The sequence below is a fragment of the Boleophthalmus pectinirostris genome, unplaced genomic scaffold, assembly GCF_026225935.1.
Source record: "Boleophthalmus pectinirostris isolate CB_2022bp ecotype Guang Dong unplaced genomic scaffold, ASM2622593v1 HiC_scaffold_20, whole genome shotgun sequence".
In the NCBI taxonomy this organism is placed as follows: domain Eukaryota; kingdom Metazoa; phylum Chordata; class Actinopteri; order Gobiiformes; family Gobiidae; genus Boleophthalmus; species Boleophthalmus pectinirostris.
In genome coordinates this window covers 25429661-25454018 of record NW_026571153.1, presented here as the reverse complement: position 1 = coordinate 25454018, position 24358 = coordinate 25429661, and the positions used below count along the sequence as shown (strand labels likewise).

General features: G+C 39.2%; 1 protein-coding gene across 2 annotated transcripts in view; it reads left to right on the top strand.

Moving 5' to 3' along the window:
- The window catches only part of si:ch211-200p22.4 (phosphatidylinositol-binding clathrin assembly protein), a 136832-nt gene that overhangs the window by 33098 nt on the left and 79376 nt on the right, over positions 1 to 24358 (top strand). For both annotated transcript variants that reach the window (XM_020917738.2, XM_055156276.1), the window contains exon 2: positions 10274 to 10416. In XM_020917738.2, coding sequence (XP_020773397.2) covers positions 10274 to 10416 — 143 coding nt within the window. The remainder of the gene's footprint in view (positions 1 to 10273; positions 10417 to 24358) is intronic.

Sequence of the window (24358 nt, the reverse complement as noted above, 5' to 3'; positions counted from 1 at the left end):
TTTACACTTGGGTCTTATATATAGTTATAATCTGTGAGACCCGTGGATCATTATGTTATAATTCTGGACATTTTATAACGTAATATTATTCCTAATACCTTCCAATTCAATCCAGTCCAACTTTATTTTTTTAAGTTCAAAACATTTCATTTTAGACAATCAGCAGAAATATGTTCCAAACAAAAGGAACTAATAGAATCAATACATAAAATAATAATAATAAAATCAATGAGCAAAAATAATAAATTCAATAAATAAAGGCAGTACTAAAAAATAAAATAGATACAAACAATAAATAAATAAATAAATAAATAAAATCAATAAAAGAAACAGAGGACCACTCAACTCACATGAATAAAAGTGAGTCTTAAAACAAGACAAGTCTCGCGTCCACCATGAACTCGGAGCTGGCCCTCCGACCTCAGAGTGTGCGAGGGTGTAAATCTGGATGAGTTCTGCATGTATTGTTGGGCCAGTGCATTCAAAACTTTAAAAACAAATAATACAATCTTAAAATACCTTAAGATTAGTTAATACCTTAACTAATACCCGAATCCCTGAACTCTTAATGGTCCAATATTGTATAAAATGGACTCCTGTGAGCTTTAAGCCATGTTACAATGCTGTTACCTCCTCAAAAACAGACCTGGAGTTGTGTTTTGTGTGATTCTTCCTACATCTCCAAAGCTTAAAATGCTCTGTTCCACCTCGTGATGTCATGAAGTGGTAGATTTCAAGTTAACAGCTACCTTTTACCTTTAGCTCAGTAGAGATCAGCAATTCCAGGGCTGAAATGATCCAAATGATTCTAGTGAAGGTGTGTGGAGTTGAAAAATACAGCGGAGAACTTCGTGTATTACCCCATGACATCACAAGGTGTTTTCTGTTTGAGAGACTAAGCGTAAATATATAGGGTTTGTGTTTTAAACTTGCGTGAATGATCAGAAAATTGATTTTAAAAAATTATAAAGCATGACGTATTATGGGCCCCTTTAATATTCTTCTTATTTGAAACGTCTATGGGGAAAAATGAATGGAATTTTTTTTACTTCCGGTCACTTGTGGAACCATGTGGAACATTCCAGGGAAAAAAAAATCACATCTCCATGGAGACAAGCTTGTGGCAAACCCTCCACCAGAAAAGTTACCTCAGTTCAAGTTGCAATTCTGATTTTTATTTATTTATTTATTTTATTTATTTTAAGATTGTTATAAGAAAATACAATCTTAACTGTCCTTTGTATTGCATTTTTCTAAACCATATTTCACTTTTAGTCTTGTCAAAATGTGTTTATTTCTGTCATAAAAGTACTGCACGGCGTTCCAATAGCTCTTAAGTGCCTCGGATTCGTAGATTACACAGACGTGAAGCTGCTGCCACTGAATGGAGAGAAATTTCAGCTTTTACCGCCTCAAATTGGCCACTATTGTTAGAAAAATGTGTGTGCAGATTTTTGACCGAAAGCTAAACGCAATTTGAAGCCATTTTGGACCAATAAGACTGAACCTGGAGCAGTTAAAGAATTGTAACGGGAGGCTACAATTATAATGCATTGTTCACGTTTCTCAGTGGAATTATACAGGTAAAATGGATTTTAAGTGGTCAGCTAATTATCCATTTAAGGCTGCATTGTGTAACTTTTTGATTAAGGGTCCGTCACCTGCTTGTTTCTTTGGATTTCATTCTTTTGGATGTCATTATTCTGCCCGGAATGTTCCACAGTATGACAAAAAACATTACTTTTATTCAATTACAGATGGTTTTGTAGCTCAAAAATACCAAGAAATCAGACATTCTGACAGTGAGCGGGGTCCTCTCCAGAGATCTGACCTGTAACTTGGTCTGCTTTGGTCTCCATGAAGATAGAAAGGTTTAATGCCATATTGCGAAACATTCCAGACAAAGCAATAAGTCTAAAAATACAAATACAAACCGAATCCTTCTACGTGTGTCATCTCCACAGAAAACATTTCATTTATTTATTAATTCATTCATGTATTAAATCCAAACATATATTGTACTATGGAGGCAGGTTTTCTTAACATTATGGTTGCTAGGTAACACTGCCAGTCAAGTTACAGCTCGGACCTGTGGAGAGGCGACCTCGCTCGCAGCAAGAATGCAAAGACCCAGCCGATCATTGGATATTGGATTGGATATCGATGTGATTACAATTCCAGCCTCGTGCACACCCCCTCTAACCTCGTGCACGCCCCTCCAGCCTCGTGCACTCCCCCTCCAGCCTCGTGCACTCCCCCTCCAGCCTCGTGCACGCCCCCTCCAGCCTCGTGCACGCCCCTCCAGCCCCAAGCTCGCTCTTTGCCCACGCGCACGCTCCTCCTTGCGCACGCTCCCGTCCCCACAGACCTCATCAGCCTTGCTCTTCTTGTTCCACTGCACAGCTAATAAAAAAACATGAGCAGAGCCTGAGAGAGGAGCAGAGACACAGCCAGGTGACTGCGCTCAGCTGCCATTTTGGGACTGCTGCTGATGCTAATTGTGCTAATCAGAAACAGACAAAGGAGCAAATAAAAGGTGACATGAGAAATTATTATCTATTGAAAGGAGACACCTTGGACATGGAGATGAATACAACAAAATACTCAAAGAAACACTGCAGATTTCAATTAGCCTAGAATGTTCCACAGTTTGGCATTATACCGACTTGTCTAGATATTTTATTGTTTAAGATTACGCAAAACTGACTCTTGTGAGGTTAAAGTCATGTTATAATGTTGTTACCTCCTCAAAAACATACCTGGATTTGTGTTTTTTTCATTCACACATGTCTGAGTAATCCTTTATTATTAGTCTATCTACATCTCCAAAGCTCAGAATGCTGTGTTCCACCTTGTGATGTCATGTAGTGGTAGTTTGTGTAGGCATATGGCATTTAAAAACACAGAGGAGCACTTCCTGTATTGCCACATGACATCACAAAGTAGAACAGAGTGTTTTCTGTTTAGGACAAACGCTTAAATATGCAGGTCTGTTTGTGATGGAGAAACAACATTATAAGATACAGTAGATTAGAAAATATGGGTCCTTTAATGCCATATTTTGAAACATTCCGGCCAGCCTCTCCATGAAAATTCCAGTTGGATATATTCAACAAATCCTTCAGCCCTATTCTGTTTATTGAGTTGTAGAAATAGCCCCACACAAGCTGTTTTCCTCCATGTTTCCTCTTGTTAGTCCAGGCTCCACATGTACCCCCCTCCTCTCACCGCTCGTACCCATGAACAGGCCTGATTATGGGGGTAGAGGCGCCCGGTGGGACCCTCTCACGCGGCTCTGTCTAATCTAATGAGAAGTGTTTCTGTATTTACCAGGTGAAAGAGGCTCCGCGCGCCCCGCAGAGAGGAACAAAGAGAGGAGGGAGGAGAGAAAGCGAGAGAGAGGGAGAGGGGGAGAGAAGAAGAGAGAGGGGCAAGGAGAGGGAGAGGGTAAGAGAAGGAAAGAGAGGGAGAGGGAGAGGTGAAGTAAGACGTCAATATGACACAGGGACAGACTGAGGGAAAACACAAAATGAAGATATTTTGAGAAACCAGCAGAAATGTTAATATTGCGTTGCCTGCCAGGTCCAGACGGAGAGCTCTGTATTATTTATCAGTCTGGTCCCCGTGTCCTCCGTCTCATCTCGAGCCAGGACCAAACACCAGCGTCCAATCACATTTGTTTATTTCAGTGATGCATGTGAAACGAAGGAGCTCATTGGTCACCATCATTTTGAATAAAACCACATTTCTCACTCCTCAGATTAACAGTTCTGCAGAAATGTACCATTTTTAGTTCCCTGTGATATTTTTTACGTTCTTTTTTTAACTTGTAAACAGCCATATTTGTTTTGAGATGAACTGACCTCGTGTGTGTGTGTGTAGTCTGGTATTACTAGGTTCACAAGAGTCTCCATTGTCTAAAGTGAGCTGCTCTGTTTGAGGGTTGTGAAGAGGACCATGGAGGCTTTAGTTCCCAGGGAGTAAGATGGGATAAGAGAGAACGCAGATTCAAAACAAAAAGCAACGACAGCAAATGACAAAAAGCAGATATAAACAGAAAATAAGTCCTCACCAAACACAGACTTGATCTTGTATTTTTCAGTGATGGCAACTTCTCTATTGAGCCAATATGGACTTCAAAACAAAGCACACATTAGCAACAGCAGTTTTGTGTTTATTGATGCACAGCACCATCAAGACTGAAAATATTTACAGTGCTCAGTGCATCTAGATTAGATTAGATATACTTTATTAATCCTTTTCAAGGAATTATTTTGTTGAAGTAGCTCATTCACAATAGTAGCAAAATGACATTCAGTCACACATATTAAAAGTGCAAAAAGTGTAGTTCAGGTAGTTTGATTTATTAATAAAGCATGAATTATATGTCTCAGTGCCCTTGAACCGTTGAAAAGAGGCTCACTACTACAGTAGCTACTGCTGGACTCATTTGGCTTCAGTAATACTTATATTAATTGCAAATCGAGTGCATCTATGTTGTTCCATCATAATTAAAGGTTGTATAGAGGATTTTCCAAGGAACAAGAAATCCAGCGACTGTTTGTCCTTTTTCAAATGTTGCGCATGCGTGAAACCACCCCCCCTCCCCTACAGCTCCCTACGTAGAAACGCCTCCTCCCGCCTCCTCTTTACGCCAGAAACAGGTTTGTTTACAGCCGGTGCACATGACTTGTAAACAACTAACTACAGTGTTGGTTAGGCAAGATGGAGAAGTGAGGAGCGGGGGGAGCGGGTGTGCGGACATTTCGTGCGCAGACAAGAAGCGAGGAGCAGGGAGAAGAGCGGAGCAGGGAGAGAGGAGAGAGAGGGGAGAGAGGAGAGGGGAGCGGTGCGCGGAGATTCCGTGCCCGGAGAAGTGAGGAGCAGGGGGAAGAGCGGAACGGGCAGCGGGGACAGGAGCAGGAAAGGGGAGCAGAGAAGGTTGCGCGGAGATTCAGTGCGAATGAACTAGCTACAACACGCAGCAGCAAGCGGACTCTTTCTTTGCACTTGAAAATTACGTTTTCAGACATAGGATATCGCTTTCGTGTCCTGAAAAATGTTTGACTAGCTCTTGGAAATAAAGTACGTTTTCATAATAAGCAGAAGTGACCTGTCCAGGAGTAATTTGGCGACCAGTGCGTCAGTCTTTAGACCCTGCGTCTGCTTCAGTCGCGCCATCGCTGGAATGAATCTTCAAGAATCACCTTAGTTTGGCTTCGCTGCTTTTCCCCTTGTCTTCTTCTTTCAGCAATCTCAAAAACGGACTTTCTTTTGCGGCGAACTGCTCCTGGATTCTTGTCGCCATTGCAACAAACTTTGTGCGAACTGCGAGGAAGATATAGGTCAAAAAAAGCCGCTAAGAACTGTTGCGTTGGTGGAGTAAACAGCGTCTGTGCGGCTTGCGTTGTGCGGCTTGCGTCTGTGGACTGCGTGACAGGCGTACGTAAACCACGTACCGGCGGCGCGCAGGCAAGTCAGTTACGCTAGAAACGTAGGGAGATTGATTGACAGCCTGTCAGCTAACAGATAACGAGGCAGTGTCGTTATCTATTGGCAAATGTTTAGCCCCACCACGTCCAGAGTTGATGAATTTTTATTCTCTTTTTTTTGGTCATCATAATTACAAGGCTACTGCATCTCTATAATGCTATCATTGACAACTTGAAACAAAAAAAAATCCTCCATACAACCTTTAAAACTGCATAAGATTGTGTTGATGAGCTCAACTGTATAAAAATGCCGTTAGTCTTGAGATGGTGAAATATCCCATTTCTGAAGTGTGGAGGATGTGTGTGTAAATGAGGCTCCTCAGACGTCTCCAGTTTAAGAGGAGGAGGTGGCACAGACTCAGATCAGAGCGCTGCACTCCCCCTGGTGCTGAAAATGCACCAAAACATTTCAATTTGTTTGTTTTCAAGGAAGAAGAGGAACAAAGAATGTGAAAGAGAAAGCATTTCAGAGACACAACAGACTTCACAGTGTACTGAATAATGAACACTGGGTCACTCTTACATTGAGCCTTTGCACTGGCATCACGCTGGGGGGTTTCTGCATGTATGTTTTGTTCTTTTATTCCTTCTGCCATAAAACTTCTGCCATAAAACTTTTAAATGGAAAGTGAATTTGCTAATGTGTCCCCTGTTGCACTGAGGTTGGAATGTCTGCTGTATACATGGTTTTATTTATGGTTTATTCTCCTCAGAGATCTGCGAACTGAATTGCCCTTTTGATTAATATGTCTACGGTGCAATGTTCAGCAGTTACTATGGCGACACAATGCACAGATTTGCAAACGCAGCCTGATCAATTTTAAGATCTGAAAACTCAAGAAAAAATACAAAATGGATCAACACATTTCCAGGAGCCTGTGATTCGAATGTAGTTTTCTTGTCAAAAACATACCTGGAGCTGTGTTTGTTTTGGATATTAATTACTCGACGAACGGCTCTGTTAACTCTGCCACTGCCAACTTAAAGTACTTGGAGAAAGAGTTGTAAAAATGTGTCAAGAATTTAAAACATTTCAGTTAAATCAGTGTTGGTGGCTCTGAGCAGCGTGAGCTCCTCTGGGAGTCCAGAGTCTGCAGCAGTGAAAAAAGTTCAAGTTTGTATTACTCCACCAAATGAACGACATCTGAACTTAGACGAACTTTGGCCCAAGGGAGAAAGAAAGACAGAGGGAGAGAGAAGAGAGGAGGAATATGGGGAGAAAAAGGGGAGGAGAGACGAAGACGAGAGGGAGAGGAAGAGAAAGAGAGAGAGAGGAGAGAGGAAGACGAGAGGGAGAGGAAGAGAAAGAAAGAGAGGTGAGAAGGGGAGAGAGGAGGAATACAGGTAGAAATAGGGGAGGAGAGAGGAAGATTAGAGGGAGTGAAAGGAGGAATACAGGGAGAAATAGGGGAGGAGAGACAAAGACTAGAGGGAGAGGAAGAGAAAGAAAGAGAGGGGAGAGGGGGAGAGAGGAGGAATACAGAGAGAAATAGGGGAGGAGAGAGGAAAACGAGAGGAAGTGGAAGAGAAAGAGAGGAGAGAGGAAGATGAGAGGGAGAGGAAGAGAAGAAAGAAAGAGAGGAGAGAGGAAGACGAGAGGGAGAGGAAGAGAAAGAAAGAGAGGTGAGAAGGGGAGAGAGGAGGAATACAGGTAGAAATAGGGGAGGAGAGAGGAAGACGAGAGGGAGAGAAAAGAGAAAGAAAGACAGAGAGAGGGGAGAGGAGAAAGAGGGGAGATGGGGGAGAGGGTGAAAGTGAGGGGCGAAAGAGGCACAGAGGAGAGAAGAGAGTAAAGAGGTAGGAAGATATAGTGGAGAGGAGAAGGAATACAGAGAGAAATAGGGGAGGAGAGAGGAAGACGAGAGGGAGAGAAAGGGAGAGAGAGAGGGAGAGAGGAAGAATACAGGAAGAAAAAGGGGAGGAGAGGGGGAGAGAGAGAGAGGAGGAAAGAGGTGAGACAGGGGGAGAGAGGTAGAGGAGGAGAGGATGAGAATGGAAAGAGATGAGGAGGGAGAGAGACAGGTTGGAGAGGGTATAGGTAAGAGGAGGAAGATGAGAGTATGAAGAGAGAAGAGAAGGGAGACGGGGTAGTGAGAGATGAGGGAAAAGAGTGAGAAGGAGGGAAAAGAAGAGGAGGGATAGAGAAGGAGAGAAAGGAGGAGGAGGGAGGAGAGGGAATGGGGAAAAGGGTATAGAACGAGGATGTTGATAGAGGAGGAGAAGAGGAAGGGAAACAAAGTGAGATGACAGAGAAGGAGAAGAAACGGAGGAGATAGGCCAGCATTGTTAATCGAAATTTGTTCTTAATATTTTGCCTGGTAAAGTAAACTGAAATAAAGAGAGGAGAAGGAGGAGGAGAGAGTGAGTGTAAGAGCGGAGGAGTGGGGGTTTGTAAACTTTCCTCCTTTCGTCCTTGGTCCTTTTATTCAAACTCGTTTTATATAAATGTGGCTTCTGTCCTTGTGCTTCCTCTGTTGCGTTAAAGAGTCCTGTATCTTTATTGTTTGTGGTGTATTCTTCAGTCAAGGCTGTGGAGACAAACACTTCATTCTAAAGCATCAGGGACGACTAAACGACCCTATAGATTTGATTTATTTATGTTTATTAAGCACATCACAATCGCATTAGACAAGCCAGGCGCGTTACTTTGGGTGTTTTAGCACAAGTGCACGTGTCCGTAGAAAAAAATATGAAGTACATGCATAAAAACAGACAAGACACATTCGTTACATACAGATAAGAAATATTCGGCGTTATTAATTTTAAGTCAGAGCATTTTTGGTTGGAGACATACAATAATTTTAATTTACTCCCTATAGTTTGAACTGAGCTGAACTATTTGGTGGAATTTGCTGTTTAACTGTCAGATTACAGATTTTTTTTACCTGGTTTATGGTTAAAGGTGCACTGTAGGGCTGGGTATCATTAAGAAGTTATCGATACGATAGCTCGATACAGTGCATTTTCAATTCAATACCATATATTTCAGATCGATTTGATACGGTTCAGTAAAAATAATGGCTAAATCATGGCTGTGATACTAAAAGTCTTTGTTAAACCACTACTTGCGCCAAGTTCATATGAAACACAAACATTTTAATCATCAAAACTGTGAAAATGTCAAATATTTTGTATAAATGAGTTTCCTTCCTCTAAACAAGCGACAAAACTGTAGCACTGTAACAAAATAATTGAGTAAAATATACCAAAAAATACACAGCAAAAACTGGAGGGTTAAAATTTTAGGGTAAAATATTTCAGAGTTGTTTTTAACACCAAAAGTGTTATTTTAACTATTTGAAAGTTAAATGGGGGTTTGAGTTGGGGTTATTTGCCAGAGTTGATGTGGTTGAGGTTAATTCAACTTCCTCTAGTGTTAATTTGACTCCTCCCATTCACCACTTCAAACTCTTGTGAGAGAAAACCAGTTTGAACCAGTTTTGTACATAATTTCATCTTAAATTAACTCAAATAAAGTAAAAATAAAATAAAACAACTCTCTGTGTTGTTTAGCAAAATCAGAATAACTCTACAAAGTGTTATCTGTTTACTCTCAAAACGTTAATATTATAACTCTTGATTTCGGGGTTAAACAGAAACTTTGGTCCAGTGTTACTTAATTAACATTTACAAAAATGTTAAATTAACTCTAGAACAGGTTGGACTCATATAAACTCTGAGAAAATGTTAAAGTTGATTCTGTGAGAGTCAAATTTAACACTCCACTTTTTGTTGTGTACTCTTGACGATATATCGGTAAAGCAGCCCATGATATCGATACTATATCATCACATTAGGCGATGCAATATATCGATATTTCGATATGTTTGCACACCCCTAGTGCATTCCATAACTTTTTTGGTGGAGGATCTGTCGAACGCTTTTCTCCACTGATGTTGTTATTTCTTTGGAATATTTCACAGTATGGCATTAAAGCTTTCTATCTCAGTTGAAACCAAAGCCAGATCAAGTTATAGATCAGATCTGTGGAGATTCAACCCCGCTCACAGTAGGGGTGTGCAAACATACTGAAATATCGATCTATCGTATCATTTAATGTAATGATACAGTATCGATATATGTGCATTTTAAATCGATATATCGCCAAGAGTATTTTTGGGGATATTTTACTCAATTATTATGTTACAGCACTACAGTTTTGTTGCGTGTTTATTGGAAGAAAACTCATTTATGGAACACATTTGACAGTTTTCACCATTTTGATGATTAAAATTGTTGTGTTTCATATGAACTTAGTGAAAGAAGTGGTTTAATAAAGACTTTTACTATCACAGCCATGATTTAGCCATTACTTGTATTGAACCGTATCAAATTGATTTGAAATATATGGTATCGAATTGAAAGTGCACTTCATGTTTTGATGATTAAAATGTATGTGTTTCAGATTCAGTTGACACAAGAAGTGTTTTAACAAAGACTTTTAGTATCACAGCCATGATATTTTTTATTAAGCCGTATCGAATTGATTTGAAATATATCGTATCGAACTAAAAGCTCACTGTATCGAGATGCGTATCGTACCATGGCCTATGTATCGAGATATGTATCGTATTGGCAGCTTGTTAATGATCCCCAACCTACCCTGTTTAAAGTCATACTGTGGAACCTTCCAGACAGAACAATGAAATATAGAAACAAGCAGGTGATGGATGACCAACTGAAAAGTTACATAGTGCACTTTTAAAACCATAAATCGCACTTTCTCTCTTGTCTTCAGAACCTTGTGGAATAAAGTTTCCGTATTTGTGTTTCCATTGCAGACCTGATCCACTGCACCAATGAGATGAATGTGAGCGTCCCTCAGCTCGCAGACACTCTGTTTGAGAGAACGGCCAACTCCAGCTGGGTCGTGGTGTTCAAGGCTCTGATCACCACCCACCACCTCATGATGTACGGCAATGAGGTGAGGACAAAATACAGGAGAAATACGACAATAAAATCACTCACTCACAAACCACAAAAATAGAGAGGGCTAGTGTTCAAGGCCTCATGATATACAGGAACGAGGTGAGGACAAAACACATGGGAAAACTATAACAAGATCACTCGCTCACAAACCACATTTATACAAAGAGAGGGCGAGGGCCAGTGTTTAAGGCTTTGATCACCTCCCACCACCTCATGGTGTATGGCAACGAGGTGATACATACATGGAAATACACGGAAAACTACAAAGAAGATTTCAACCTGAAATTTGAACCTATAGCTGCAGTTTAGACTTTATTTAGATCATGCTCTCTTTCACAAACCTCATAAAAGAGAGAGAAAGAGCTTAAGAGAGAATTTCTGATCATCACTGACATTCATACAAACATAGACATACATGCACTTGTCTGTAACCTGATTATTGCATACTGAGGATTTTTTCTGACCTGGCTCGCACACATGGATATTGTAGAAATCTGGAATATCTCTGAAAGCATCACAACTGGAACAAACTGAAAAATCTAACTGTAGTTAAATGCAGCTGAGAGAAAAACAGACATCTTTCCTGTCCACAAATGCACAAAGCTCTTACCTTCTGCATGTATTCACAAACCAAATAGTCCTGTATTATTGATACTAAAGTCGGCTGAAATCCGTCTGTCGGCTTCGCCATGTTTGTTTTAGTTTGTTTGGGCACTTCTCTTTTGGCTTCCACACAAACATGTTCAGTGGTGCTCTCCAAGATGGATTTATCTTGTTGGGCAAGGTTAGATTTTAACAGGAATGAATTGAAGGAATGTCTTGGTGAAACATAGTTTTTAATTGTTTATCTACCGTATTTTCCGTACTATAGGGCGCGCTCTTAAGCCTCCAACCCCATTAAAAAAACGACTATACCAGAGCGCCCTATACATGAATCCACTAGGGTGTCCCAGCACGACTTCAGTAAACTACAAAACCGCACCACCTGCAGCGCACACAAACACGCACGGAGCAGACAGCGACCGCACAGTGAAAAACACCCACAGCCACACTCACCACTCCACGCCGACGAGGAACGGAGTGGAGGATCGAACCGAAAAAGTGAGTGCTACATGCCACTTCTAGACACAACAACAACAATCCAGCGGTCCCAGACAGCACCCTCCCTACACACCACAACTGAACAAAGCCCAGAGTCACCGTGAATGCGCCAAACAAAGTCCCACTGACCCATCCAACTGTTGTGTTTCGTGTAAAGTCCGGTGCGATTTATTTGTGAAAAAAGTTTGAAAATAGACAATATTGCAGAAAATACGGTAATAAAACTAATTCTATAGTTATTTATTAAGTTATTTATTATAAGTTATATTTTTAAGTACTTTATTGATGAACATTGTTAAATTGTTGACTTATGTGGAAATATAGCAACTTGAGTCTAGTTAGTAATGGAAATGATCAGGTTCAACATTTGTGAATTTACCTTTTGGATATTACATAACAAAGTACAATACAATCAATAGAGAAAATTGGCTGTTGCGATTGTGTATTTCAGTGTAGTTTTTTCATTAATTTACTTGCTTGTCTTTATATATTGACAGACATCAATTAAAGTTAAGCCAAAAGATGATTAAAGTGTGGAAATAAAACATCTGACTCATTGAGAATACTCAGAAATGTACTGAGATATTCATTTATTCAGATATTAATTTGATCAATAACATCTCCTCTAATCTCTAAGTTATTTTTATTTCTTTTTTTATTTGAGCAAAGAGACAAAACACATACAAAATCTCCTTTAGCCTTCTCTCTGTATCTCCCACTCCTCCTCAAACACATTCCACATTCATATTATTTATATATGCGGCTATCACTGTTACTTCTTCTCTTATTAATTGATTTTTCACTCGCACTGAAATTAATTATAGCTCAGAGGGACCAGAGCCAAGATGGAGGACGGGGATAGTCAAAACAAGAGTAGAGGAATCGAATAAATGAACTAAAAATATGGATCAAAGCGTGCGCGTAAAAATGGCTCCCTCTGTGGATTTCAGACTGTCTAATTGAAAATGAAAAACCTGCTGCTGATTTTATGAAGACGTGGGGACTTGGTTACTTAATTTGGAAGTGGCAAAAAGTCATTAATTCTTCAATTTTATGCTAGAAAGTACTTTATGAAATAGCTGTTTTCAGAGATGGTTTCATTACAAAGTTAGGTATAGTGCAGCTTTAAAGGAACTGTATGTAGTCTGTCTCTTTAAGTTTTACAAACGTTCTACAGTCACAACAAATTTAGAGCCGAGTTCCATGTGAGGAATAGGAATTGATTTACGGACGATATAGTGAAATAAAAACACCAGGATCATGAGGGTTGATGCAAACATTGATGCAAACATTTTAAGACCAACACAAGAACACTTGCAGGTAGAAACTGCAAAATATTTTATCGGAAGTGCCTTTTGTTTAGACAGTGACGATGTTTTTGGGGCTTAGAAATGCAAAAACATTGTCACTGTCTAAACGAAAAACACTTGCAGGTAGAAACTGCAAAATATTTTATCGGAAGTGCCTTTCGTTTAGACAGTGACGATGTTTTTGGGGCTTAGAAATGCAAAAATCTGAAACCACCCTCCAGAGTGGAAAAGTTGAATACGCGTTTCCATCTACATTGCCCAAGACGCAAAACTCTGGTCAGATCTGCTCACTTTGCGTACCTGTTTACATCTTGTACATACAATACACAGAAACAAACATGTCAGATGGCATGCATATCCAATTGAATTCCACACACTTTTGCGTCACTGCTTCAGTCAGATTTCCTCCCGAAAATGCTCATCTAAATGCAGAATAAAAAGTGAAGACGCAACGCCACTTTTGCGTCTTCTGTTAAGACCGTCATCATATAAACGTAGCCTAAAATGAGGAGCCTGAATGCAGAAGTTATGGTGAGAGTGGCAACATTTTTTTCAGTAGGTAGTGAATTGGAGTCAGTGGAGCCAGAAGCGCGCCCATGCTCACGTCCTGTTTGGAAAGCCGTGGCTAGCAGGTTAGATATGTCCATTTATATATACAGTCTATGGGCTTTACCTGCAGATAGAGGACACATCCAAGTTTGTCTCATTCCAAGTATATGGACCGACCAGGCCTCATGTGAAAGCTCAGAACCTCCAGAATTCCCTCCTTGAGCTGCAGAGGCTGCACTAGCACTGACTCATGATTGGCCGCAGACACTGGGCTTTAGGTAGAGACCATTCAGATCAGAGAGAGACATTTTAGGCTTAAGCACACTGGATTTCACCACTGAAACTGATTCTGATTGGATAACTGTCTTGAACCAAAACACCAAATTATAAATAAACATCAAACATCAGGTCCAGTGTTTTTGTAATTAAGAATAAATCAGCATTAAAAGAAAAGCTATATTTGATTTGAGCATGTTTACCTCATATTTGGGGACACAGTTAAATACAGTTACTTTAGAAAGACTTAAGTAAGTGAGTGTTTAATCCGCTTATACCATGGTCCCACCAACTGAGAAAAGTTCACTTTTAAATCTGACAACCGTTTAGCTGTCTATGTTCAAAGTATTAGTTATTTCTGTTTTAGTTGAAGCTATGATATAATATAAACATACCCGTTCTGTTTTGTTCCATTCACACAGACTAATTATGCAGGGTTTGTGTGTTAAACATGTGTGAATGATACAAAACACAACTTCAGGTCTGTTTATGATGAGAAAACAACCTTAAAACATAGATCAGAAAATAGCGTAATATGGGCCCTTTAACTGTTACCTATATGATTATACAGAAATAACACGTGGCAGTTAGGATTTGAATTCTCACAGACCGTGTTATAAATAAGACTGACCGGTCTCATATGTTGTTTTGCCACTCCCTTGATTTCAATGCTGCTGTGGCTCCATTGTCTCTATGTCTCTCATTGAGTCTTGCATAACTTCCTTTGTAGCTTCTGATTTACGCTTCAACATAAACTTCCCTAAAAATGCGGTTGCTTCTTGTGAACTCTTTGCTGTTTGGTTATTTTCATTACAAAACCGGAAATTATGTCAACAGTTAAACAGCAACTGCCCCAGTGCTTTGAAACATCCGTTAGTTTTGGCACACATGACAGGTTTTCATGTTTTTCTGCACAAACTGACACTTAACTGATGTAAAACTAGGATCAGACTCTTTCACAGAAATTTCGGGACATGGGGCAGGAAGTCTCACATGTGCCCTCCTCTTATATAAATGAATAGGATGAAGGTGCATTTCCGCATGATTAGAAAACATGAAAAGCTGTCATATGCACTTTAATCAGAGAGTATTTGACTTCTGTGGGGTAGAAGTAATTTAGGCTAACACATAATTATTTAGATCACCATGTTACCTTTGATCATTTTGAAAATGCTATCACACCAACATGTTACCGTATTTTCTGCACTATAAGGCGCACTGTCATTGAATGGTCTATTTTCAAACTTTTTTCACGTATAAACTGCACCGGACTTTAAGGCACATTAAACGAAACACAACAGTTAGATAAGTCAGTCAAACTTTATTTAACGCATTCACAATAACTCTCAACTTTGTTCAATTGTAACGCGTAAAAAAATATTGTCTGAGACGCTAAATTGTTAGCGTATTCATAATAACTCATAATTGTTCAAACAGTTGGGTGATTACAGCGTCCAGCACGCCCACATCCCTCTCGTCATTATCAGAGTCAGTGTGGTTACTGTTACCTGGCAGTTCAGTGATGATTCTGGTCTTGGTGAAAGCTCAGACCACAGTTGATACTGATCCTTAGCCCAGGCGTCCACGATCCATTGGCAGATCGCTCGGCGCTGTCTCCCTGTCTCGTTGAATGTGTGTTCGTCTTCTCTCATCCACTGCTCCCACACAGCTCGCAGTTTAACTTTATAATAGCCTTGAGTTTAAAGTGGGCGTTGTAAGCTTGTCTCTTGACAGGTGCATTTTGATATCAAAAGGAATCACAGTATGTATAACTCCGCGATGCTCCTGACTATGGTAGCCATAATGCTGCAAGTGGTGCGGCTTTGTAGTTTACTAAAGTTGGACTAAGACACTAAGGTGCTCTATGTCCCTCCTATCTTTGCTCCCTGTGCTAAATGACTCCCCCTTCAGAGCACTATCAAAACACAATTAAAGTGCATCTCACTAATAAAACTGCTGCATACCACATCCGGTTTGTTAAGTTGTTGTGCACAGTTTTGTATTATGTCTTTGTATACTTATGTTGAACTGTCATGTGGAAGCATGGGTGATGTAGGCTTGTGGGCGAAGTCTTGTACAGCTGTAAGGAGGGTGTGAATAAGGCCCGGGAGAGATCTCTAAATTACTCCGACATGCATGGATGACATCTAAAACCTCTTCAGGTGTGTTTTTGATGAGGGAACAACATTTTAACACTGGAGAAAGCTCAAAATTTTACATAATACTTTTTAACCCCTTAATACCTTTTAACCATGTTTTAGTTAAAGGTGTGCTGTGTACCTTTTCTGGTGAGGGGTCCGTCAAATGCTTTTCTCCATTGTTGCTTTGTCTGGAATGTTTCACAGTAAGACATTAAGCCTTATCATTACAGAAACCAAACCTGACTAAGTTACACGTCAGATCTGTGGAGTCAGAATACCTGTTTTTCTAGATATTTTGAGCTATAAAACCACCTGTAATTGAATGAAGGTGTAAGGTAGAGCTGTTTAATGTCATACTGTGGAACATTTCAGGCAAAGCAATGACATATCCTTAGAAACAGGCATATGTAACCAAAAAGTTACATATTTGTCCACAGTATGTTTCGATGCGGTGGAAGTCCCTGTAGTTTTCCTCATATATTTCCTCTTGTATCTCACTCTAAGTAGGTCATCTCTGTGGTTTGGAGGTATTCCCAACTGGAGCGGTGTCAGACACTTTGAAGTCTCTCACATTTGACGCTTGTTGTGAGAATGGGATTTTCCAAAAACAGAATCCTAAAAATACCTCATGCTTCAAGGGCCTGTACCTGATTTCAACCCATGAGTCAGGAACATGTTTTAAAATGTTAAATACGAGACTGTAAAAAAGAATCTGTTCATTTTACATAGCATTTTCTCAGGCGCTGCTAAGGATCATGGGAAACCAACTGCAGAACACTATCCCAGACACTTGATTATCTGTCACGGTGCATTTTCAAGAGATCAAATTTAAAATAATAATAAAAAAGTCAGTATTTTAAAGGTGCGCTGTGTTTTCTGGTGGAGGGTCTGCCATCTGCTTGTCTCCATGGAGATGCTGTTGCTTTGTCTGGAATATCCCGGTATGGCATTAAGTGTAACCATCTCGCATTCTTACTGTGAGTGGGCTCGCTTCTCCACAGATCTGACATTAACTTGGTCCTATGGCACCACCTGCTGTTTCCATAGAGATAAATAAGTGTAATGCCATGCAGTGGAATATTCCAGGTAACATCTCCACAGAGAGAAGCTGGCGACAGACCTTCTACCAGAAAAGGTACACAGTGCACATAAAAAAAAATAATAATAATAATAATAAAAAAAACAAGACTTTCAAAAATTATCTGTTTATTTTACATATAGCATTTTCTCTGGAATTAATATTAATATTTACACGCGGCTATGGATCATGGGAAACCAACTGCCAGACACTATCTCAGACACTTGATTCTCTGTCATGGTGCATTTTCAAAAGTGACAATAAATAAATAAAAATGCATAAATGAATACATAAATTTTAAAAAGTTTTCCTTTTCTAAACAAGGACGTATAATCTTGGCAAAATTGACTCTTGTGAGCTTTAAGTCATGTTATAATGTTGTTCGCTTCTCAAAAACATCCCTAGAGTTTGTTTCATTCAGAGTTGTTTGAGTAGTATTATTAGTCTGTCTACATTTCTAAAACGCAGAATGCTCCGTTCCACCTCGTGATGTCAGTTTTCAAATTACCCTTTAACCTTTTGTGCAGTAAAGATTGACGATTCCAGAGCTGAATTAAAATGATTCTTGCGAAGATGTATAGAGTTTAAAAACACAGTGAAGCACTTCCTGTATTACCACATGGCATCAAAAAAGATAGGGCCTTCTCAGTAGTCAGTCCACGGTAGTCGCTGTTGCACATTAGATCTGCAAAATCATTGGAGCATTTTAAATCCTCGCTCAAAATGTACCCTTTCTCTTTGGCATTTGCCCAGAGTTAGAAAGAGACACCTTGGCACCTTACTGTTAGTATTTTTATTATTATTATTCTGGTTGATTAACCTATTTACTATTTCCCTATTTAACAGAGCGTTTTCAATTTTAGAGAAGAACTCAACTTAATTATGCAGGGTTTGTGTGTTAAACATGTGTGAATGTAACAAAACACAACTCCAGGTCTGTTTGTGATGAGGAAACAACATTAGAACATAGATCTGAAAACCGCTTAATATGGTCCCTTTGGAAATGACATTCTCCATTAAACCTCTGATAAATAAAACACGTATATCTTTAGATTTGAAGTGGCACTTTGGTTGGCATTTCTTCAGAGCACATAATGTCTTTGGCTCACCATCAGGACGGCTATTTTTAGGCTTGGAGCTAATAAAGCTGCTCATTACATTCTAACTAAAGCCCTGTATGAATGTTACCAAACCAACGCGGTGTTCCATTGTAAAACATGCTCTAATCCTCTGATAATCCCTCAACATACAGCGGGGGCAGAGTATTCACTATTTATTATTAAAAGTCCTATATTACACAAAATTGACTCTTCTGATGTTTGAGTTACTTTATTATTAGTCTGTCTACATCTCCAAAGATCAAAATGTTCTATTCCACCTTGTGATGTTAAATGAAGCAGTAGTTTTCAAACTACTTTTACCTTTTGTTTCTGTTATAGACAAGAAGTCAGGGATTGTGTGTTAAACATGTGTGAATGAAACAAAACACAACTCCAGGCACGTTTTTGAGGAGAAAACAACATCATAACAGAGACCAGAAAATAGTACAAAATGGGCTCTTTAAATATGGGGTATTACACTTCTATGGGGTATTGATAATTTGTTAGCAATATTCCTTGGGGATGTGATGCTAACTGTGGTCACTGCTCTGTCTGAAGCTCTGTGACAAGTTAGACTTTAATCTGACCTTTATTTTAACACAATCTGACCGGAAAGAGCTGATTTATCTGATTTTTTGTTTGTCCTAAAGCAGACATGTCAGATTCAGGCCCATAATTTATTTAAAATGTTGTTATTATTTTATATCATGCTTGATCTGGATTCAATTGTTTAAGCAATACTATTATTACATATTTATTTTAATAAGAAAAGGTTTAACATTACATACATCGAAAGAAGAGAAAACATGCAGATGCTATTACATTTTTTCAATAAATATTTAGTTTGGCCCACGACTTAGTCCCAGTTTTTAATTTTGTCCCTCTGTGAATTTGAGTTTGATATCCTTGTCCTAAACAGAACCATGAACAGTCGTGTCTTAAAACTTTTGGTCTGGTTTGCTAATGTGTGCATTGTGTCACCATGGTAACTGTTGAACATTCCGTCATACACATACATGCATGTAGAAGCCCTCCAGCAGGATGTCATTGCAAAGTATCCATAAAAATGCATCGTAAATCAAACTCATATAAAACTGTTACGCCATCTTTTATAATTTTCAATAAATCAGAGTAGACCATTCTTTTTATCGAATGTTGTTTCTGAAATATGAAGGTGTGTGGAGTTTATTGCTATGGGTTCGAGCAAGGACATGGGGGGAGGTTTGAGAGACGCTTTTATCAGTCTGTTTGTACTCCGTCCCAAGGCTTATGCAGTCAAATGGCCTCACATGCACTTTTCGCCATCACTGTGTGTGTGTATACAGATATTTCATTTATTTAAAGGGCCCATATCACCCCATTTTCTGATTTATTGTATTTTCTAATGTTGTTTCCTCATCACAAACAGACCTGGAGTTGTGTTTTGTTTCATTCACACATGTTTAACACACACAAACCCTGCATATTTAGGCTGAGTTTTTTCTCATATTGAAAAGACTGGAAAAAACAGTTCCACCTTGTGATGTCATGTGGTAATACAGGAAGTGCGTCACTGTGTTTTTAATTGCCAGACACCTTCACTAGAATCATTTGGATCATTTCAGCCCTGGAATTTCTAATCTCTACTGAACTAAAGGTAAAAGGAGCCTGAAAACTACATGACATCACAAGGTGGAACAGAGCATTTTGAGCTTTGGAGATGTAGACAGACTCATAATAAAAGGTTACTCAACCATGTGTGAATGAAACAAAACACAACTCCAGGTCTGTTTTTGATGAGTTATGATATGTTTTGACATTAATATTGCTTAAAGATGCTTTGTGTATCTTTCTGGTGGAGATCCAACACCTCCTTGTTTTTATGAATGGGTCAGTGACATTTTGCTGTTTTAAAATGTTCAAAAAATGAAAATATAATGGCATGCAAAATGTGTACATTTTCTGGTATATTTAAGTATATATTTTATCATTTCATATATGCCCCTTGAAAAAAACTTTGATTTAAATTTTTTTTTTTTTTAAATCGTGCATTTAAAGCCAGAGAATGACATTTATTTTATCAATGCCATTTGTTTTACCGAATGACACTAATAAAATAGGCTTTTGGCGGTCACATTATTTAAGACATTAAACATAGTTCTTTTGTGTTAATTTTGAAAATACTTTTTATATGTTCATGCCAAGGCTTTTAAAATTATGCCACAGAGAAAAAATTATGATTTTATCCATTTTTATAACTTCTGCAAGCTGATTCTACATGTGACCCGTTTCACCGAATGACATTTTAAGATTTTAAACCTATAATATTCTTACACATACATTTGGTTTCTTCTTCCAAATGTGTATTGATACAACTAAAGTGCTATAAAACACATACATTTAAACAATTTAAACCTTTGTGTATTAATAACTAGAAAAGTTGTGGCTTCTGGACACGCCTACGTCACATCACTGACATGGATATGTCATTGCTCTGCCTGGAATGTTCCAGGTGGTTTTATAGCTCAAAAATACCCAGAAAAACTGACATTCTGACTGTGAGCAATAACATCTCCATGGAGAAAAGCATTTGTCAGACCCTCCCCCAGAAAAGTTTCACAATGCACCTTTAAAGCTCAGTAGAGTCAGTTTTGCGTCACCTTAAACACAAATGGTTCACAGTTGCATTCACAGTAATTTGCGCTTTTGTTTGCAATATAGGAGGAATAATTTTCGCTGTCCAGTAATAATTCAAATTTAATGAGGAAATTTAGAAAGAGGAGCAGATAAGATTTGAATATATCTTCTAAAATGGCTCTACTGTGATTTCTCTCTGTATTTAAGCCATATTGTAGTCTACAGAGCTCCTAATAGCATCATGCATCATTATTATAGAGTAGCTTTGAAGTACTTGTGTTAGCAACTTGCCATCTATTCATTTGAAAGAGAATTGCAAAGTTAATTTGATTTTCAAGGTGTTCTGGAGCAATAAAAACACCTGTAATATGTAGCTGTGTTTAATAATATTCTAGACTTTGCATCTTAACTTCTCCATGGAAACAAGCAAAAAAAAAAAAAAAAAAACACTTGAAATGTTACATTGTCTATCTGTAAAGGTGCACTGCTCAGCTTTTCTTTTATGACCAGTGTTGGGAGTAACGTGTTATAAAAGTAACAAATTACTGTAATGCATTGCTTTTTGCAATGTTCGGCATTACAGGGAAACATTTTTTAATATTTTACTCGGTACAAATGTCAGTGTCGTGCATTACTAATGTTTTTTAACCTAGATTGAAGTGGTGGGTTTTTCTACAACGCCAGAGACGCGCCCCCGTAGACCGTCAGGTGACCACGAGCGAAAGGACCGGAGCAGAACTCCGCACTCCACGGGGTGAACCACAGCTTACGCCTGATCGCGCCTTGCAGACACCCTGTTCCATGGACTCGGGGTTCTCTCAGGGGCAGTCCTAGATTCCAAGTTCTAGTCCAAGATTAGTCCTGGTTTGGTCCTGGTTTAGACCTGGTTTAGTCCTGGTTTAGACCTGAGTCAGTCCTGCTTCAGCTCTGGTTTAGACCTAGTTTAGTCCTGGTTCAGTCCTGGTTTAGACTTGGTTTAGTCCTGGTTCAGTCCATATACGGCGCAAAAGTTCAGCCTCTTCTCAGTTATTTTGGTGAGAGTAACTTAAAAGTAATGCAATAGTCGTGTAATGTCTTACATTTTAAATGCAGTAATATTGTAATGTAACAAATTACTTTGAAATGACAGTAACAAGTCATAAATAACACTTACAGTTTTATTACTTGCCCAACAGTGTTTGTGACATATATTTAATCTATACTGTGGAACATTCTAGACAAAGCAATAACAATAGCAATTTCCATGGAGACAAGTAGGTGACAAATCCTACACTAAAAAAATGTTACGCAATACACCTTTACACAAATACAGAATGATGCTATAGAACTTTAAATCCAGTTTCTAAGACATAGCGCTTCCATGTACAAAGTTTCATTTTATTTTCTTGTATTCTGTCCTGTTGTTCTGAAGAGCCCTCTCTTTGCTCCTCATGAATATGTGGAGAGCAGTGGTCAGTCTGCAGTGGGTGACCGTGCATTTCTATAACTGATAAAATCTTGAGCGAGGCGTGTGCAATATGGAGTCTCATAGAATACAAACATCTGAAGTGTAAACAGCAGTATAAAGTTTTGACAATGTTGAGTCACTCTGTAAAGTTTACTCAAAGGTGCACTGTGTAACTTTCAGGTGGAGGGTCAGCTACCTGCCTTCATAAAAATTGCATAGTTTTGCTTTGGAATGTTTCACAGTATGGCATTAAACTTGTTCATCTTGCATTTATTCAATAACAGGTGATTGATTTCTCCAAAATACTTTGATAAACTTGCAAAAGCTCCTCAGGTTTTATAACTTGGTTTGCTGGCATCATGTTTGTCTCCATGGAGATAGATAAACTTAATGCCATACCTGTAGAAAATTCCAGGCAATTAATATAGCATTTCATGGCGGCAAACAAGTGGCAGGCCCTCCACCAGCAAAGTTACACAATGCATCTTTAAGTTTGCTACAGGCCTACTGATCTGTGCTTATTTAGTTTTTTCTTAAAAGGCCCATATTACGTTATTTTCTGATCTATGTTATAATGTTTCCTCATCATAAACAGACCTGGAGTTGTGTTTTGTTTCATTCCACCTTGTGATGTCTTGTGGTGATACAGGAAGTGTAACAGTGGAAGCACTGTTATTGACCATCTCAACTGAACTAAAGGTAAAAGGAGCTGTTAAACTACCTTATAACTGAACTTATAAACTACCACTTCATGACATCACAGGTGGAACAGAGTATTTTGAGCACTGGAGATGTGGACAGATTAATAATGCAGGATTACTCAAATATGTGTGAAGGAAACAAAACACAACTCCAGGTCTGTTTTTGATGAGGTAACAACATCGTAACATGGCTTAAGGACTCCATTTGATGTCATGTAGGACCTTTAAACAGTGATACTGCAGTGTCATTTGGCCATTTTGACTATCCACTGATTGATGTGTTTAATATTAATTAGAGCTGTCAACATTAACTCATTAACGCTTGCAGTTAATCAAAAAAATTGACGTATCATCCACAAATGAACACAGATTAATCACATGGCCTGTTTTGATCAATCACACGTGAGTTTGGCTGGAGTCTTTACCTGACAGGAGAGACGCTGTGCTCAGGAGTTGTGCTCATTACATGCATTACATTTACACATCAAGTCCATCTGTTCTCACGTGGATGAGCTCAGATGGAGGGCAGAAGCGCGGTACGGCTCTGCTCACAGACTGTGTACAGTCTAAGGCTCCACTCTGCACCGCAGATCACACTAAAGACGCAGCCTGATCCCCATTTGAACACCGTACTCTCCGTGAGAAAAATAAAGGTCACGTGTGAGCACTAAAACCATTAAAATGGGCCAAATATTTCACCAAACTGTTACAGAACACTGAAGATGCCAGGACAACTCTAGCAGCTTCTATCGGTTTAACTACAAGCTGCATTAACTACATTGCTGCACAATTCGATTTAATGGCCATACCAGCTTGGCAAAGCCTGTTCTCATCAGATCTCAGGGTCTGTGTAGTAGTTGGATGGGAGACCACTGGGAAAATCAGGTGCCACATTGGGGTGCCAGTCACAAAAGCTGTTGTCGTGTCCTTAGGCAAGACACTTCACCTGCATTGCCTAGTGTGAAAGTGAAGTGTACGTGAGTGATGGTGGTGGTTGGAGGGGCCGATAGTGCAGATTGACAGCCTCGCTTCCATCAGTCTGCCCCAGGGCAGCTGAGGCTTCAATAATAACTTACCACCAAGTGTGGAGTGAATGAATAACGCTGTAAAGTGCTTTGGGTGTCATGAAAGGCTCTATATAAATGCAATGATTAATTAAAATAATTCATTCATTCATCCTGATTAATCTGATATATTCCTTAAATCTTTTGACAGGACTAATATAAATACACTGTTTCCTAGTACTTTTTTCTGCATAAATAGTAGTTTTTGCATGAGCTCCCCCTGCAGGTGTAGTGTAGTGAGATACAGAATACTTTTGAGAGATTTTTAGTCGACTTATCAACTGGGAGGAGATGTCTTTATTCCTCCAAGAATTCCTCTAGTTTCCTCAGCCTCAGACACAACAGGTCTCAGTATCACTCTCTTTCAGTCTTTGCCAGGTTCTCTCTCTTCTTTTGGCGCCTGTCTCTCCATTGTTTCCTGTGTTTTCATTTCTCAGTGTGGCTCTAGTCTCTGAAGACAAACTGTCCAGCAGGAAACTCCAAACAATGCAGCGCCACTCCGCAGACCTGGCTCCTGCTTCAAGAGCTTGTCTGCTGTTACAAATGAGAGCAAA